Genomic DNA, 19882 nt, shown 5'->3' on the forward strand with positions numbered 1-19882 from the left:
AGGCAGAAGCCATAACGCAGGGAACAATTATAGGCAAATAGATTCTGAAACTGGCTAGTTGCTACCTCGACCTCATAGCTCTCACCCTCACATCACCACTTCTGCTTCAAACCCCATCCCTAGGCAAAGGAAAGAAGAGGGCGGACTTCTCCCTTGGCCACTGTCAAGAAACTGTAGGACTTTATAGGGGATTGTTACTAGAGGTGATTGGAAATTTTCTAACGCAAAGTTTTCCATAGGAAAATGGTAATTCATTGGTAGCTTTGATAACTTTGATGAATTTTCCCGTGGAACAGAGGGAGGGTTTTGGAACTTGTTTGCCAATCCAAGTCAGCTTGGTTTCCTAGCAGCTCACCTGACCTGGACTGCCTTGAAATCAGAATACAAGCTTACCACTAGCTACTCTGCAGCAGCAAAGATGGAACCGTAAGAGAGCTATCTCAAAACCAGGAGTTTCATATCTTTCAGGAAGCCTGATAAAGAGTTATTTCAGCATTATATTTTTCCAAATAGAATATTTTGATATTTGTTCTAAGATTTAATTAATATTTTTTTAAAATATGCACAGGAAGAGTAAACTCATCCTTCCAGGAGTCAATGGACGATCACGCACCCTCAGGAATAGAATACTGTTTGTACCTTTAGTATGATGTTCTTGTTGCAGAAGGAGTTCCCTCAAAGAGTCAATATTGTCAAACTCTTGTGCATTTTTCAGGAAATCTTCAACTTGATCAATTTTAACAGCAAACTGCATTAAGAAAACAAAGGGTGAGAAGAAACATGGTATAATTTTCTTTCACAGAACTTCATCATAATCTCTGAATTATAAGGAAAGTTCGTGAGAATTTGTAAATTCTTGGAAAAAGGCATCTTAAGTGATGTGACAGACAAGTGACTGACAGATACAGATGCTCTGTGGCCTCTATGCACCTTCTGGGTTTTTGAGGTTCTCATTGATTGAGGGAACCCAGATTTCAGTTTACATATTCTCTAATTACAGTTTGTCATTTTATGAATCACCTTTCCTACCTAGCCTTCAGACCCACTGAAAATAAATTCTTATGGAAGAATCTGTTAATTTCAAAGCCTTGAGTAAAATCATTTAACATGAATGAAGCCTTTAAATTAGGTCTCCTTCCCAGAACTTCTTTCTAATGTTAAAGTATTGAGGGGAAAAAAAAAAAATTAAGGGCAACATCAGACAGAGATAAAATCTTCAAAGCAATCTTTTGAAGGCAGAAATGAGTAGCAAATTTAAGCTAACTAATATTATGGCAAACACGGTAATTAATTATAGCGGGGAAACAGCATCTCTGTAAGGAAGACTGAAGTTAGATTACTTCTCTACAGCTCATTTTTCCATGGGTTCCATATTTTAAATATAGAAACATGCCGTGTTTCAGGGAGATCTAGAGCAGATTTTGTAATATACTGAGATTGTTAAAACTGGGATTGGAATTCTTTGTGCGGCTTCCACATTTGCACGTGCAATTTCAACTATGAGTAGCTCAGAGAGAGTTGAGACACATAACTCTGCATTTTCGTCAATCTTTATCAATTCTACTTCTTCATTTCAGGAATGAAGAAACCAGCAGAGTTCAAACTTCTGTTTCAGTGTAAGCCAAGATGTAGAAACCTATGGTGAAATTAAGGGAGATGTACTCTGCAAGCACTCTGCTTTTTCTGTCTTCTCTATTGTTCCACACTTTTCACCCGCTTGACCTGCATGCTATAAAGGAAATCCATTAGGTATCAGCATTTGAGATTTGAGTCCTGATTTTCACTAAAGACTATTCTTGAGATGTGTTTTGTGTTTTATCACAATAAAACAAAGATTTCCATAATCACAGGCTGTCATTTAAAGAAAAGCCTTTCCATAAGAAGTTTTAGAAACTCTATTTAAATTGATATTGGATTTCTTTTTCCCTTATATATATATATAAAATGGGTATGATTTGTGCTGTACTCCAGATGCTGCTTGTTGTTTTAATGATATAAACCCGTTCCAGGGGCAATTCAGTTAGACCCTTAAGGATTTTGTCTGTACTAGATCAACCTTTGGTAGTACAGAATTTATCATAGTGACACTTATGCCAACTCTGTACGAATTTATTTGTATAACAAACATTGTTAGGACACAATAATTAGTAGATTGTTGATCTTAAAGTTCTTTGGACAGTTAGCAGTAGAATGGTTGCTTCTGTAATTTATAGGTGGCAATGGGCTATTGTAGAACCAAAATTATCAGGGAGAATTATTAAACTCTTCAAAGCTCCAGGGATGTGGGGAGAATTGAATGTGAGGCCACACAGAGCGAGCACACACCTGCAGGGCATGGAGTCGCCATGCTTTAGCTGCCCATGTATCAGTGAACTAGCATAAGAGATACAGAGGAATGGTGAACAGAAAAAGACAACACTCTGAAATCTGTCTCTGGGCTCACGCAATTGTCCTTTTGTACACATCAGCATGTGGAAGTCTCAGGTAAGGGACGGGCAAGTTAAACTAATGTTTAGTTTGCATAATTAAAGTAGCTGTATGAACATTCCAGTGTAAAACCTTCAGTGACCAATCTTCAGTAACCATTAGTGAAGGCATCTGAGAACTTAGTTCTTTTAATGCCAAATAATTTGAATCATAAGGAATGAAAGATATTCTGCAGAACGTCCATAGCCACTGAATTACATACTTTAGGTTTTTGTCCAGTTCCATTTTTCGCTGACATGTTCAGTCAAGTACTAATTTTGGAGACATCATGACTACGATATTTCTTAAAGTCTATATGGTTTTTTGTCCAGTTTCATCCTGAACAATCCAGAAAGTGAAAAAGAAGGATGCATGTAGAAATTTTTATTTTTTTAATTGCTCCAGCCTTTAGGAATGCAATGAATGTATATAACGGAGTAAAATTACAGAGGACAGAGCACCTCTAAGATGTGGGAGGTTTCAAATTAAGAGTAATTTAATTTAAATACAAACCTCCAGAGCATTTTCAAAGAACACTGAAGTAAGTTCCAGAAGAGCCTGTCGCTTCTCTAACATAACAATGAGGGTATCCCATGCATCCCCAAGAGTCTCTGCCATGGCATCATAAACCTGACTCTTTTCTTTGTTCTCCTCTGCAGCCTTGTCTGCTTCATGCAGCAGGTCCCATACCTGGTCTTCCAATGCCTGAGGAGGGGAAAAAAAAACCCAAACAAAAAACGCATAAGAAAACCATGAACAGAATCCAAAACACTGTGCTGATTCTGGTGTCAGGATACTTTTTCAGTGGGTCTAATAAACTACCTACAAGTCTCCTACTCCTGCTTTCTTTCTAGTTCCTAGTGACAGGACTGTAGCTGTTCCTGCATGTTTCAGAGTAAGCTTCTGAATTTCATCTGCATTTGAGGCAATATTTTTATGAAATTTATTTTAAAAACAACATTAAGAGAATTTATCATTCTATCTCTAATATTTAGATTCAAATGAGTTTACACCTCCTTAAACACAGATCTTGCTGGAAGTGGTAAAAACACAGGTATTTTGGATCTTTCACAAGCCATCATATTATATTACATGACATTACAAGCTTTAAAATTTTGTAAGGTAACTTACTCATAGGTCTCCGATGACTTCAATGCAATCCAGACAAGAGTAGCTTGAACATATGCACATATTTGAGAAAAGCACCAAATTTATGCAATGTTTCAAGTTCAGCTTGCTGCATTGCTGAAGCTGGCTGCCAAATAATAATACCCTATTGTCAAGAAAATCATTCTACCGTATTTCATTTCCTTTACTGCTCTCACCGTGAGAAAGATAACTGCTGGGCTATTTCCAGCTTATGTTAAAAATCGTAAGTGTGTCAGAAAAATTGATTAGCATTAGTACTATATTCTATTTCTGCTCCCACACACACAATCTCGGGTTTTATTATGAGCATGAATTAATAAAGTGCCAATTTCTGCTGTTATTACAGATGCTATCACATGAATGTGTAATGGGAAAAGAAATCTATATTAGGCAAATTAAAATCTACGATAACTCATTCTCATGACACAGACTCTAATAAAGGCTAAAGAATTGAAATCTTTGAATTCTCCTGACATATCCAACAGAAAAGAGGAAATTGCAGAAAGCTTTATTGCTCTAAACACAGAATCATAACCTCCAATCCTCCCTAGACTTTGTATACTACACAAAGATATCAGCTTGAAGAGGCTCATCAGTTGTCTCTAAAAGCAGTACTGTGAGAACAGTATAATACGCTATGGAACTTGTATTTTTTCTTTGAAAAAAAAAAAGAATGAAATTAACTTGACTTTACAGACTGACAACTTTGAAAACAAACAGTGCTAGAATTAACAGGCATAAGACCAGCTCCAACAAATCCATTTTTTTCTACAGTATATAGAAAAGTCATTATCAGCAACATGAATACATACTTACTGTTTGGTGAAAAATCCATCAAAAAGAGCATCTGATCAAAAGCCAGCATTCTAGAGAACAATACACGCTCCATGTAATTTTTTGAATACCAGGAATGGGAACTGCTGCTTTGTCTAGTTCTTGTATAAAACCAGTTCTTTTTTTTCTGTTGAATCCCCATCCTGATTGCCTCATAATATGAGAATAAAAGCTCAAATCCCCCAAATGCTACCTGTTCTGTATTTAAGTAGAAATCTAATTAACATTTATTTAAAAGTATGCTTTGACTTTAAATTAGGTCATTTGCATAGAGTAGATACTGTCACTCTGATGTAACTACTGATAGCAACTGGTTTATATCTCCATTGTACCACAATGAAACAAGAATCAGATCAGGAAAAACAGATGGCCTTAGGAATCTAATCCAAAGTACTCCAAATCAACTTTTATTCAAGAATATTTACCTAGCTGACAAAGTAACAAATGGTTGCTGAAGGTGTTTTTCTAGTCTTACATGCAGCAGTCAGAATCCTTATTATTAGAAATAAGAGTGCAGCACAGACTCACGACAATTTTTAAACTGCAGAGATTATATGGTTGTACAATTAACAAAATCTAAAACCCAGCTTCATCAAAATAATTATAATAGTAAATTAATGATCTGAGCTCATGAAAATTTTAAATGAAAACCCATCTTTCACTGGAATCTTTAACACAGTTCTTTCTTGATTTTTCTTTTATTGGTTGGCATCATTATTTCTCAAATATTTTTTATACTGTCAAAGCCATAAAAATTACATTTTCCATGTAATACTGGATTTTCCTAAATATATGCACAATCTCTTCAGAGTCAACAAAGCTTTTGTTCTTTGTTCAATCTCCAAAAAATGCTAAACTCCAAGTGCTAACTGCCTAGTGCTACCCGTGTTGGATGAATCCTGACTAACAGACCTAAAGGAAGTTTGTTTTGTTTCCTAGCACCAAGAAGAAAATATCTTGTGAAGGTCTTGTGGAAGCTTTAAGGCCAAAGTATAGACTAAAAGAAATACATGACAGAAGATGAACGAACGAAATACACAAAGATGTGACTTCATCGCCCTGTGATGGCAGAGTAGGATGATTTTAATGTAGACATACTTCAGAGTGCTTACTAGATATAGCTGAAAATGCTTTACCAATACTTTTGACGTAAAATGATTTTCAAACTTCTTTACACCAAGCATTTGCTTTTAGCTGATAAGTTTGACTTCATTTGAAAAAGTGAATGCCATAAGGTAAACAATAAAAAAAATTGGAAAATTCTGCTGTTGTGACTCAATTATGCCCACTTTCCTTCATTTGTTTGGTTTCCTAATCACGACACTTCTTTCAGACATCGCATAAGTACAGAAAAACATCTTATTGTTCGAGAAACAATCCTGTAAGGAATATCGGCTTTTAGTGGAGAATTAATTTATGAGACACCTGAAATAGATATTCCATAAAATGACATCAGAATTCTAAGTGTTCAGTTAAAATCATCCTGGTGAAAATAAAAAGCTCACTCTAAGGCTAAGTGATGGTTAGAAAAAAAATCTGCAGATTCAATATGCTAGCAGTCATTGTTTTCACTTAAAAATTACTAAAAGTCAGGGATTATTTTCACTGATATTTATCAAGGAACTGGGAAATTAGCAAAATGGTAATATATAGTATTTCTGCCTCTCTTAGAAAACAGATTACAGTTACTGAAAATAATGAAGTTTGGGAGTTTTTAACCCCCACTGGTAATTGCCTTCAGAAGTAACGTGCAGGCATGATGGCTGCACATCTTTGTCTACATTGTTCACTTGTTTGAGAACACTGCATTTTAGGTAAGGTCTTAAAATCTCCAATGGTCAATACAATACCAAAAGGAAGAAAGAAGTTACTTCACTGGAAAGGCCACTTTACCCAAATACCACCTTATCAGGCACCACCCTCTATTTTCCACTTCAGACACAGGGATTTTCACAATAAAAACAAATCCAGCACAAAGGCAAACCTACATTAATCATTAACAGTGCAGCCACATTTGTATTGTGTCATAAAATGCTAGTAAAATTGGTAGTTAGACTCATGTGCTATTTCTTTTTCGTCTTACTAATTATGCCACTAAATTTGTTTCTAAGCTTTTGCACAAGGAATACTAATGAACAATTTCTCTAACTGAAGCCATTTGCCAATAGGTAAATGAGCACCCATAACTATAATATGATGCTCTTCAAAGAGTCTATACATTCAATAAATGTATTTTAGTCTTCCAATTCCCTTCTAATGCCAGCTGTTCCTGTTATCATTCATTACATTTCACAGACCACATAAAGGCAGGATATGACATTTACAGTCATTCAAAACAGACATAGATATTGATTCTCAAAATCTATTTTGAAAACACAGCCAGACTGCTTGCAAGATAATTTTAAAAGGCTACCTCAATAAAAGCACAGTATAAAACAATGGTTTTGTACCATGAAGGCACAAAGATAATTTGACTAGCTTTTCAGACACAAAAGAGAGGAAATTATTACTAATTTTCCATGTCACATTGCTTTGTTCTCTGTCCAGTTTCAAAATAATCGATATTTTCTAACTACATATGGTAACAGAAAATGCCTAGAGCTCTGCTTGTCTACAGGACACACAAAAATGTTTCACTCTTTCCTAACAGCTCAGCTTACTCAAAGCTATAGCATTCAAGACCCAAATTCAACACTAACGCTATTTTGCATTTAGAAAAAGAATATTCTAAAAGGATCATGAATCAGGAAATAAAATATGAATTTTTAAAAAGCTATAAAAATGGAAAATAAATAACGTTTATGGATTTCATTCATTTTTCCAATAGCTTAACTACTCATGAATGCAGGCGTATGAAGAGAACTTGAAAGGCAAAACAAAAATAATGAACAAAGGTTTCATGTGCAGACTGGGTCATTCTCCGTTCTTGTCATTTATCTCCCAACGCTAGGAAATTGCTGTTATGTCCTAAAGTTTGTTTTAAAACAGACCTAAAATTTAGGGCTTATGTCCTACAACAAATTACATCCATGTGGCTTTTTGATTCTTTGATTTTAATTCACTTGTACAATCTTTTAGTAGGAAAATGCAAGTTCATGTTGGAGTTCAAGTACCAAGCGTCAATTCACTTTTACGCAGTGTTAAAATTTTCATGGTTTGGATTGTTCTAAAATTTGGTGAGAAGACTAGAAACTGGTGAGGGTACTTGCTTCTCTGGGAAGCTACCTACCCTGAACAGGCAAGTGATAAATCATACCCACAATTTTAACAGCTGATACCATGGGGGAGATTCACATCCCCTCACTTTCCAGCCACTTCAAGAGTCTTGCAGAAAGCTGGAGTCCCTGAAAGCCCCCAGTTTATTTCCAACCTGCAAAGTGTGGCTCTAGTGAAAAGGGAAAACATGAGATTGTTTCTTGAAGCCGTCATTTGCCAGGTGAGGACAGAAACATAAGGCAGCGTGGAGTGTACAGACCACTCAGCCTCAGAGATAGTTATTACTGAAAAAGCCATTTGTCCTCTGTTTTTTTGCTTCCTCTGCACTTTGTCTAAGGTCGGTTCAGCAGATGTTCCAGCCCAGGGCTGAGATAACCCAAAGTCAGCTTATCGCTTCCCAACTACTTCTTTGCTGTAAGTGCTGTGCTTCATCAAAGGTTCTTACCTCCAAAGGTTCTAAAGAATGTGAAAGATCATCGTGGGTGTGTTTTTTTTATTTTTACTAAGTTAAAATTATTTCATGTTGTAACAGTTTACTCTTTTATTTATAGGTAGGCATTTTTAGTTGAAGTCTACAGGCTACAAAGTTGTTTTCAAACATGCTTAGATATTTGTATGTCTCTGCTGCTACAGAATTATCTCATTTCAATGTTACATAGCTAAGATTAGCTTTAGAGGAAAAAAGAGGCTTTGTATCACAAAGATCATACCAAGGTACAAACTATTCACAATATTTCTAAATCTTGGTAAATTTTATGCAGGGCTACAAAAAGTTTCACTGAAGTATGTGCATCTGATCTTCACATTTCATTTCAGTATAATATTCGATAGGAAAGCTACTGAATTAATGGATTTTAAAGTCCTCAAGCTGTTTATGTAGCAATAAAAAAAGAGAAAACCCAAAAATATCTTTTAGCCTGATCAAGCCTGAAAAGTCCAGTCAAACTTGCTCTATAGTCGAATATTCTGGAACTGCTTAGAGTACAGGAAAATCCTGTCAGTTGTACCCATGGCATTTCTCTGTGCATTGTAAACATCTCTTCACTTTTACCCCTGGCTGTACATAATCCCAGCTGAGAAAAAGAAAGAGGAAACAGGAGCCAGACAGGAGAACCTGGGACAGAAGAAGAAATGCATTTCTGAGCCAGCAACACCTGGGGCAGGTGCAAGAGTAATCATTATAGGGTTTGGTTTTCTTTTTGCTATATGAAAAAACTGTCTTTCAATAAAACTGCTAATGTTCAATTCACTCGTATTTTTTATGTAGAGTTTAACTTAAACAGCTCTTTAAAAGTAGATAGCAGTTTCTCCCAAACCAATAAAGTTTTCCTGTATAACAAAAAAGTTGTGCAGTGAGCGGCATTTTACTCTTCTTCCCAGCCCATTGATCATTTCTACTTTTCTTAAGCACTAAATCTGACTTTCAATAGCTTAAAAAAACTACCAAGTACTGGATGAACAGGCAGAATAAATTACCACCTTCTTGCGTCAGCAACTCAGAAATAGTGTTAAGACAACAACGTTGGTCCCATTTGGGTGGCTCATGCAAGGCTGCCCCCAGGCATCGCTTTTATAGACGTAAACTGCTCGTAGCAAGCTCTGCACAAACAATCATTTTCCAGCAGATGCTTAGAGGCATTTATTAGGAGGATAGTCAGTGAATCTCTCAAACTAAGCAACCATTACGGGGTACTGTATCTTCAGGTACTTTCAATTCAACAGTTTATGCTAGCTAATTGAATTGATGAATAAAAATATATTTTTTTTCTAAACACTTCCCATATCATACTTATGGCAACCGTTCACAGAAATCCGTGGTTTGGAATTTGGTCATAAGTTAGCTTAAAATCACTCTGCATGTATAGCTCCATGATCCCTACAGGTATTTTTCAGACTTGCACGTAGTATTTTTATTTTGCAAAACATGGCCAAATAACAACGTTTACTAGTGTATGCAAACCCATTCTCCTACCTCCATATCCTAATATATTTGACAAGTTTATTTGCACTCCAAAGCATAAGCGTTGACCCTTAGGGTGCAAGGAAATCAATACTGCTCTCCTTTCTGACTTCCAAAGAGGCTAGAGCAGGCTAACACTTTGAAGCATTTAACCAGCTCGTGATCCGCTTAATTTCTTAAGTTTATTAATTATATTGAAAGCTTTACAGAAAATTTTCTCATTGGAGCAAAATTCGTTTTGTATTAGACAACAACCAGCACCTAAACAAAACAAAACACCCAAACCAACCAACCAAAAAAAAAAAAAAACAAACAACAAAAAACCCCAAACAAACAAACAACAAAAAAAGCCCCACCAACCCCGAAGACCTCAAGGAACACCCAGCACTAAGTACATGGAGTTTATGTTGTTCTTTGACAGGCTATTTTAAAGGAAAGAGGACTAAAGATAACTTTTAACTTTGTCTGGACTTTAGAAGACCCATGTTCATAGACCCTGCTGGGGAAATTCAGAAGATTCCCATGTGCCCTGGGAAAGGGAATGTCCTACAGACCCCTCCCATCACACTACTGAAGACCCAGGATCTGAATTTCTTTCATCAGGAATAACTACGACTTTAAACTGAATTTGGTCCTAAACATTTTTTCCATACTCAGGTAACAGCAATTAAGTCACTTTCACACTCATCATGGATGATTAAAGCATCAGAAAAAAAAAATATATGGAGAAGCTAGTCCATGAAACACTTAAAGGGAGACTTTATAAAACATTTTTATCTTTTTGAGTATCCATACACTTACCACTAAAATACCACGCCTCCAAGATAAGATATTGACAGCCCCTGTTTAGTAAACTTAACATATCAGAGAAGCAATTAATTGAGAGCCTTTCTCCATAAGTTAAGGTATATAGAGAGGTGACATTTCCTATGTAGCATTAAACACATATTTTCCTCCAGAGAATTTTGAGTGCAGTAACAAGTACTTTATCTTATTTTGTCTGTGAATAGCATTGACATGAAAGGGCAGAGAATGGGTTAAGACAGCCGTTGTCAAACACTATCAATACATCTAAAAAACAAATGCTACTTCTAAACCAGCCATTTTAATACTACTGGGTAAAAAATTGATGAAGTAAAGCACTAAGAGAAGCCATTATTATGTTTCTTACCGAGGCATAAAATGACTGCATGCACAACAACTCTATAAAAGTAGTGGCATTCATTAATTATCCAGCATGAGATTTTCTTAACATTCCGGACCAGCTCTGTAACTAATATAATATAACAAGACTTAAATGACTATGTGGTACTGATAGTCTCTTTATTAATTCAACATCTTAATATTAATCTATGAAAATAAATAATTGTCATGGCTTAATACTGGCATGTTAAAAAAAAAAAAGTAAACTATTTTCAGAACTTCACATACAGATTGCTTGTCACTAGTAGGTTAATTTCCCCCAAATTATCATACCACTTTCACTGCTGTCCTGAATACAGTGTGGAAAAACAGGTGGCATCAGAGGTAGCTCCATTTGGAATTTCTTGGCAAAGTCTGACTTTTTAAAAGCTGACTTTTGAAATAAAACTAGATGTGCATTTATCCTAATATTACATCAGCTTCAACACATTAAAAAGACATTTCAAATGTTAAATCTTTCCTAACTACTCAGGATAGACACTATAAAATTGATATAGTGCCCAGAAGTAGACTTCCTTCTTTTAGAAGCCTTTTTTTTTTTTTCCTGAACAGGTTGTTAATTAACTTTTGAACTTGACCAGTATGCTATATTTTCCAGTAATTGATTAGCTATGAGGCACATAGTCCCTAAAACAGAGAAAACTGGAATAACTTTTGAAAACTATCTATCAGTCATGCTTCATGCAAGTTTTTTTTTCAGAATTCAAACCCAACCAAAGAAAACTTTAAAGTTAAAGCAAACTATACTGCCATATTTAGTGAAATGCAACACCAGTGTGCATCAAGTTCCAAAAAAAGAATTGGAAAATTGTTCATGTGTAATAACCTTTTAGTTACTATAACTGATGCATGGAAATTTTGAAATACAGACTTAGTATTCATTTTTTCTTCAATGTCTATTGAAAACGGTTCACACATTTAAAACATCTGTGGTTTTTATTTATTTCTTTAAATAATAGCTCATGTGATACTACAAAGACCTAATATAGTATCAAAACAGTTGTCATTTTGTCTGTTACCCCAGCAACACAACACAGTTGCATTTTGAGAAGACAGACTAGTAAAAAAAGAGAAATATTTTACAGGACACTTCACTTCATTGAGGAAGAGTTCAAATACATAAAAAGGTCTTCGGAGCGATATTAAGGTTTTATTTCCATCCGTTTGAAATGGCTTTCCACAACTGTAAAAGCCATTAGTTACTGTGAATTTTTAAATATTTATTTATCCTCAACTATTTTAGTTTCTATGTACTACATATGGGAAAAGTTTATTTTTAAATGGAGTAGACCGATATTACTGTTTTTATACTTTTCGTATTTGAAATATGAACTTTTTATCAACACAGAATCATAGAATAATTTAGGTTGGAAGGGACTCTGCAGGTCATCTGTCCAACCCATTTCTCAAGTTACACAAGGACTTATCCTGTGAAGTCTTGAACATTGCCAACAATGGAAATTCCAGAACTTCTCTGGGCAACCTGTTCCAGAATTTAATCACCTGCACAGTCAAACATTTTTTTCCTACTATCTAATTGGAATTTCCTTTTCTCTAACTTGAGTCTCTTGTCCTAGAAGCAAATTCAATAAAAGGAAAAAAGTGTATTTCCATCAAAAAAAGATGACTCATGGAAAACAAAATATTTCACAGAAACCTGAATTTTGACGAGGTCCTTTTTTTTTTTCCTCCCTTTTTTTTTTTTACGTAGATTAACTTGATAGAGCTAATTCATATCTAATTCATAACTAAAATTCACACAATCTTCAGTGGTTTATGCCAACACAAAACCCAGAGATTTAAATTATTAGCTATAGTACAATCAAGATCTCAGAAGTGAAGAACTTCAATAAAACCATGATCCTTGAATTTTCATCCTCTGTTATTACACAACACCTGGGTCATCAAGTTCAGGCCCCTGGATCTTAGAAACAATAATTTTAGACAGTCATTTTCACAAATATTTCTTATTGCCAATGAAAATCACCTAGGATTTTTGCACCTCTTATTGCCACTGAAAATAGGTCATTGCTGCTACAGTTAGAAACCTTTTCCAGCCCACCTCTTTTAATGATCTCCATGTGCCTATATATTCCTATGCCAGCAGTGGCCTTCAGCTTGAGCAGTTGCTCTCCTATGGTGTTCACCCATGCAATATATTTATGTCAATCTCAGTCTTTCTGCTCATTGTTTGGCCTCAGATGGCAACAAAGAACCACGTGCCGCTCGCTCAGGCCTTCCCAATACGGGAAGAATCGGAAGGCAAAACTCTTGGGTTGAGACACAGGCAGTTTAACAGAAGAGCACAGGGAACAAGAAAACTCCAACAATAACACGAATAGAGAATACACAAACACGATTACGGCACCACCGTGCCGCTCACCCACCGGAGCCGGGAGGCCCCAGCCTGCTCCAGGCGGCACTTCCTGCCCCCCGCCGCGGCAGCTCGGGCCGGGCACGGCTCACGCCGCGTGGAACGGCGGTGTCTCTGCCAGAGCCTGGGGAGAACTAACCCTGTCCCGCCGGAACCAGGACACTCATCCAAACAAAACATTTTCTTAATCCACTCTAAGAAATAAGATGATACGCTTCCCTTTGAAATCCCTATTAGGCACCTACCATGAGCCTGATGTTGACTTTTTTCGGTATAGATGGCCAGAATTATAAATTTCCCTTCATACTTCGTAATTCTCTTCAGAATAGTTGCAAGTACCAGATCCTATGCTGCTTCCACAGCTATGGTGATTAAAAGCTGTTCCACAGTAAAGTAGTAAACTTACGGCCAGAACAGAAATACTTGCTATACACTTTAACTGCATGACCTTATATTTGGATTGCTGAACTTCATAATAGTTCTGTTATTATACTACTGAAGTTAATCTGCTTCCTTCTGACCCTCTTCCTTTCATGATCCTGTGCATTTCAGGTTCACCATTTCATGATGAGGTTCATGATCAGGTTGTTCCCAATGAGCAATAGTTTGAAACTAAATATTTCATCGAAACTAAATATTTGATTGTTCTGGAAGGAGAGAATTTTTTAAAAATCTCTGCCTTCCATTCCTTTTTCCACCTATTTCTGTCTGTAGTTATTTCCTGAAAAACAGGTAAGGCTCGTCACACTGTTTGAGCAGACTCGCACGTGCATCTGACTGGATCACACATTTCTCATAATGACAGAATTATACCTAGTTTACGTTTAAACCCTGATCCTACTCTGTGGTTTCTTTCCTTCTTCCTTCCCTATATTTATTATTATTATTATTATTATTATTATTGTGGGCCAAATTTCACACTTTAGCTCATGTTTTACATAGTACAAAGTCCAGCTTCAGATTCTTACAGTGAATATTGTAACTCGGAATTTTCAGAGGTAAAAAATATCCTTGTCACTGACATGCTGCTACAATTAATCTTTGTTTATATGTAGTGCTGAAATTACACGACATAAATAGTTATTAACTTGAAGCCTAGAAAGTAGTCATAAAACTATTTTGAGACAAATACTGTTTCAGTAGGAATTTTGTTTATGCAAATATGGAAACTGGTGAGTGAGCTGAACTAACATTAAAAAAAATATTTCTTTTCAAATCACTTGCAAAAATCATCTCTGCTTTATGATGAAAATGCAGCTGAACTTTTCTACTAATTGTACTGTTGGGCACCGTAATAATTAATTGTAAATAATTCAGAAGATATTAACAACTCATTTCTTCTAAATTGACAAATTTACTGAAAAATAAGCATTATGAAAATATTTTTACTTGAAATAACTGAAAGACTTACTTTAAAGATATCAAATGCAAAAAATGAGCATATTATATTACCGCTTTTTGAAGAACGTAATTTTCTAATTTGTTTTCCTTGGACATTAGCATATAAATTACTATTTTGCAATTTAGAATCATAGAATCATACTCCATGAATTGAAGTAAATAAAATAAATAGGAGCAATCTTCATGTTCATGAACAAAATTAATAACAGTGTTGGTTTTAAACTTAAGTTCATAGGCTAGATTTAGTTCTGTTTTGTAGCGGTTCTGACACAGTCTCTTTCATGATAAAAAACAGAACTTTGGATGCAAACCAAGAATGCTGCTGTTTGCCTTAGTGGGGATTTTAACATTGTCGTTGCCAAAAGCATGGCAACACACACATACAGTCTTTTATTTTTTTTACTACTTTTTTTTTTAATGATCCAGAAAGCATTACTATTGGGAGATTCAAACACTAAAAAAGCATGTTATCTCCAAATTGGGCTTCTGCTGGAAACAACTGAATTATGGAGAACTGAAGGCAGGCAGAGAAATGTGCATGCACAATGCAATCAATACCATTTTACCTCCTGGAAGCTTTGTCTCTTAAGTTTTTCTGCTTCTGCTTCTTCTCACATTTTTTTTTGAAATTGCAAAGAATGAGATATCAAAACATACATACATACATATATATATATATACACACACACACACACATTTACATTTTGGATATGTTTTTCCTAATGCCCTAAAGTACACACACTGTTGTTTTTTTTTTATCATAATAATTCTAAACATTAAAAGCAGTAAAGAAATGCCCTAAAAATTACTGCTTTCTCATTCAATACTTCTGTTCCTATTGCCCTTTAAAGTACCATCTGCATTATTGAATGTGAAACTGGTTGTTTAGGATTTTTTAACTCCTGTTAACATTGCTAAATCCAAAACAATTCCCTGGAATAGTCAGCTGGATTATGTTCCTTTTCCTCTAGCATCAGAAGTACTATAAACTGATCACTGGTCACTGACAAATTTTGTCCCTACTTACACCTGTGAGTCCTCAATGTATGAAGTCAATGAAAGAACTTGGCCTGAATATTTTGATTATAACTTACAATACATATACTGGGATGAGAATAATGAAGCTAAAAAGCAAAAGGATGATCAAAACTGAGAATGAGTTTGCAAAATAACATGGGATAACGCCAGCACAGTCAATTATTCCATAAATTATCTTCTAAAAGTCCATAGGCTCTTCAGCAGTGATTCCAAAGATGTATTTAGTATTAATCATCTAACTCTTTCCTCTTAAGCAGGACTAGTTTCACATTCAACCCATTGCTGGTTCAGGAATTTTTGCATGTCCTGAACAAATACTTAACTTTGAATCAGATTGAATTAATCAGCAAAGTTAAGCATGTGCATATCCAGTATTAGTATTTGTCAGGAAACATGATTTATTTTGCATTTTTTTAATACTACAAAATAAAAGAAATGGAAAAACAACTCAAGCTGCCTCACTGTTGCACTTTAAATTCAGATGACTGAAAAATTCCACAATATACAAAATTGTATATGTTTTCTGGGGATCCAAGTGGAGAAATTCTTAATTATACTGCTTTCTACATGTAAACAATTCCTAGCTCTAAAATTAAAAACATAAGGATTCCATCCTCCCTTCTTTTTAATGAAGCAAAATGCAAAAAGATAAACTTTTTTCCCCTCTTGCTATAATGTAGCTTTCTAGTCTTCTTACTTTGAAAAGTTACAGACTGGTAAAAAACAAATAACGCTAACATGACATTTCACAACTTTCCAAATTCATACAAGTTTAACCATTGAAGCAATTCAAATCATTACCAATATAAATACTAAGTGTAATGAATACACTATTTTGAATTGAACAATCTTTTTGATGGATATTCATAATTTACTTTATGGAAGCCTTCATTTTCATAAATATGCTGTTCTAACAAGGTATTTCTGTTTTGCTATATGTCATATTGGCATCACTAGAGTTGCGTATAAGGGTTTTTAAAAGATATATAAACCTGAGATAAAATATCATAATGTTGCCACATAACTGGAACAAGTTATAATTAATTATTATTAACAAGTTATAATTAATTATTGCTAAAATTTACAAAATTATGTTGCTCACTAAGGGTAAAAGATCAAATAGAATTGCATATACTAGACATCATCAAAACAAGGACCCTCTAACAACTGCAACTTTGTGTCATCTTTTCAACCCCCCTCCTGCCCACATCTAAATTCTTTTTTTTATCCCCTCATAAGTAACTACATTTTTATGTCTCTAAATGTTGAAGACTGAGACATTACTACCTCTTTATCCATCTTCACGTAGCTAATGCATAATTCATTAACAAATGCTAAGTGGAAAAAATTACTATAATCAATACTTCAAAGACTTAGAATTGTCCTGTAAAAACTTGTGATTAGTCGATTTAGTAACTTAAGACTGAACAATTACTGACAAGTGTTAACAGCTTACTATAAGACAGAAGGGGCCATGTCTGAAAAATGCACAGTCATTACAAATTTTAATGATATCGCAAGTCCTGTATTATTGCAGCTCTTAAATTATTGAGGGAAAAAATAGTCATTTTGAACTTAATCCTTTTATAGAATGGTGATTAATCAATGCTGAATTTTGCAAGGACTGCAGGTATAAAACATGAAATAATGAGTGTTCATTCCTGATGTATTTGGATGACATGCATTCTTTAACAATTTATGCGTTCTGATCTGATATAACCTATTAATCTTTGGGGATCCGAGTACGGATCAGGCCCATAAGGGTTCAAGAAATCAGTCACAAGACCTCACAAATAGGAGTGAAAAATTTTAGCATTTTCATCAATATTGCCTAAAATATTTGCGATTATTTTATTGTTTACTGGGAGTGGAATGCTCACAAGGTACAATGTGCAAGGTACAATGTAAATGCTGCCAAATGAAAAACAAACTTAAGGTTCCATACATCTAGACTAATAGTAAGAGAAAGTCAAACATTTAAATGAGCATCAGAGAGCATGAAATGCTTTTGAATTATTCATTTTTTCCACTATTTAAGTATTTTTTTTAAATGAAAAGAAACATATCCAAAACTAAATTTAAAGTTTTATCTTTTAAAACAAAAAATGGAATAGCAGCTTGGCGGTACATCTAGAGATTTCATATATAACAGCTTTTCAGGGTTTTTTTGCCTTTTTTTTTTTTCTTTCTGTTTTCTATAATAAGAAGATTTCAAGTTGGAGTATATGGAGAGGGCTTTATTGTTTTACTGTCCCTGTTCATGTCCTTACAAGTTTCCAAGAAAAACTACAAGGTCTCTCTTAAAGCAAAATTTATATTATTTTCTACCTCCTAGTGAACAATATTTACTATAAATATATAACACTAAGGTTTGACTTGATGGTAAAATGTTATTTGAACCTTTGTTTTTCTCTTAAAAATTGGAATTACCATGTTTTCATTTTCCACTCTTTAAAATTTTTTCTGACAACTGGAATAAAAAACTCTGCTTTTTCCTCTTGCCAGTGTGTAAGAACTCAGCTAATTCTGAATTGATCAAACAGGATACAGCAGCTTATTCTACGAATGCCTGAGTTTAGCACTGATGGCAATGAAGATGAGGAACTTGCATAAGTAAAGATAACAGAACCATGCTAACTGGGGTTTGGGTGGGGTTTTTTGGGGGGGAGAGGGTGGTTTTTTTGTTTTGTAATGCTATTCTTCATACTATTCAAAATCCACACTATGCACCATATTAGATTACATTCTCTATATACTGTATTAAAATTACCTCACATATGTTAGAGATTTATAATGACTGGGGAAACACATAGTCACTAGTATTAAATCAAATGCACTTGATCCTATCTAGATGATGTTTGCTTTTTCAGATCTGAATTTTATGTAATCTCAAAAAAATAAAATAGATGGAATCTACTAAAATAAATTGCTGTGCACAGCTCCAAAATTTTAGAGGAATTTATTTGTCTACAGATATAAAGTCAATCTGCCCTATCGAAACATGAGAAAAAAAAAATTCTTCTTAGTTGCCTTTAGGTGCTTACCAGTGTCAAACACACACATTTAAAATAATTCAGCTTTTTCATGCAAGCATATCACTCTGTCCAAATGTCAGTGTTGTTATAATCTGCTCTCAACTATGCTAAAATCTGATTTTAGATCTGTTACTTAGCTAAAATCTTCCTAGCTCAAGACAAGCAATATTTAATTTTATAATATCCTTCTTACCATAACTTGCATCAATTAATATTCAATAAAAGTGTGCCTGGAATATCTACTGCACACTTGCAGAGAGCTTGCCTGTGTTTACAGCTGTTATAACCGAATCAAACATTTCATGACATTGAAGAATAAAAAAAAATTGACATTCCATTATATTTAAGTTACTGAGGGCTACAGGAATTTTTCACTTGACTTAGCAGTAATATATGAAGTGGAAAAAAAAGTGCATCTTTACTGCTGTTGTCAGAAAATAGTAATTAACACTGAGAGTATTTTTCCAGTGCAGAGGCCTAACTTTGATCAGTTACGCTAAAAAAGACTGAACATATTATTTTCTATGTGGAGTTTAACCTAACAATCACATTGCAACAGGAGGCCCAGGGAGCTATGTCAACTGTTGTACCTGAACTATAATGACTAGATGTATTTTTGTGTGGTCTTATCACATCTTACCTTAAGTTTAGCTAGGAGGAATTCATGATCTTGCAGTAGTTTTTTAGTCTCATCTTGATTGCTGCCAATTTCTAGTAAGTTTGGTGTTGATTCAGCCAGCTGAAGCTTCACCCATTTTCCACACTGTAATAAGTAAACAATTACAGCCTTCAGAAAACACAAGCTTTCCTTCATCTTTTTCACTCACACAGACTCTCAGGTTACACATACTTTACACAGTCATAGGAGCACAGACACCCATAAACACGTATTCAACTGCAGAATGAAGACACTGAGCATACAACATAAACTTAATTTCATTTGAAATAGGTATCAAAATCCCAGACTCTAGTCTTACCCCAATAGCTGCAGCAATTTTGGTTTTGCCTGTGAAGAGTAAAATTATCACAATGAGCCAAAAAGGTTTCTACAACTCATCTCCCCTTTCAGCTGAGGATCGCATAGATAGTTAAGGAAACTTGGTGGGTGGAGGGTGGGCAGAAGTTACAAATATATTACAGCAGATGCCGACGCCATAACCCCAAATCATATTTCTACCACACAGATCCAGCATACCTGTGTAGTGA

At 34.9% G+C, this 19882-nt stretch overlaps 1 protein-coding gene across 2 annotated transcripts in view; it reads right to left on the reverse strand.

The window, feature by feature from the left end:
- CCDC141 (coiled-coil domain containing 141) overlaps positions 1-19882 on the reverse strand; it is a 101621-nt gene that overhangs the window by 73672 nt on the left and 8067 nt on the right. For both annotated transcript variants that reach the window (XM_063341871.1, XM_063341872.1), the window contains exons 3-5: positions 19317-19439; positions 2980-3171; positions 640-748 (exon numbers count right to left, since the gene is read on the reverse strand). In XM_063341871.1, the coding sequence (XP_063197941.1) occupies positions 640-748; positions 2980-3171; positions 19317-19439 (424 nt within the window). The remainder of the gene's footprint in view (positions 1-639; positions 749-2979; positions 3172-19316; positions 19440-19882) is intronic.

This window comes from Chroicocephalus ridibundus, chromosome 7, assembly GCF_963924245.1.
Source record: "Chroicocephalus ridibundus chromosome 7, bChrRid1.1, whole genome shotgun sequence".
Lineage (NCBI taxonomy): Eukaryota > Metazoa > Chordata > Aves > Charadriiformes > Laridae > Chroicocephalus > Chroicocephalus ridibundus.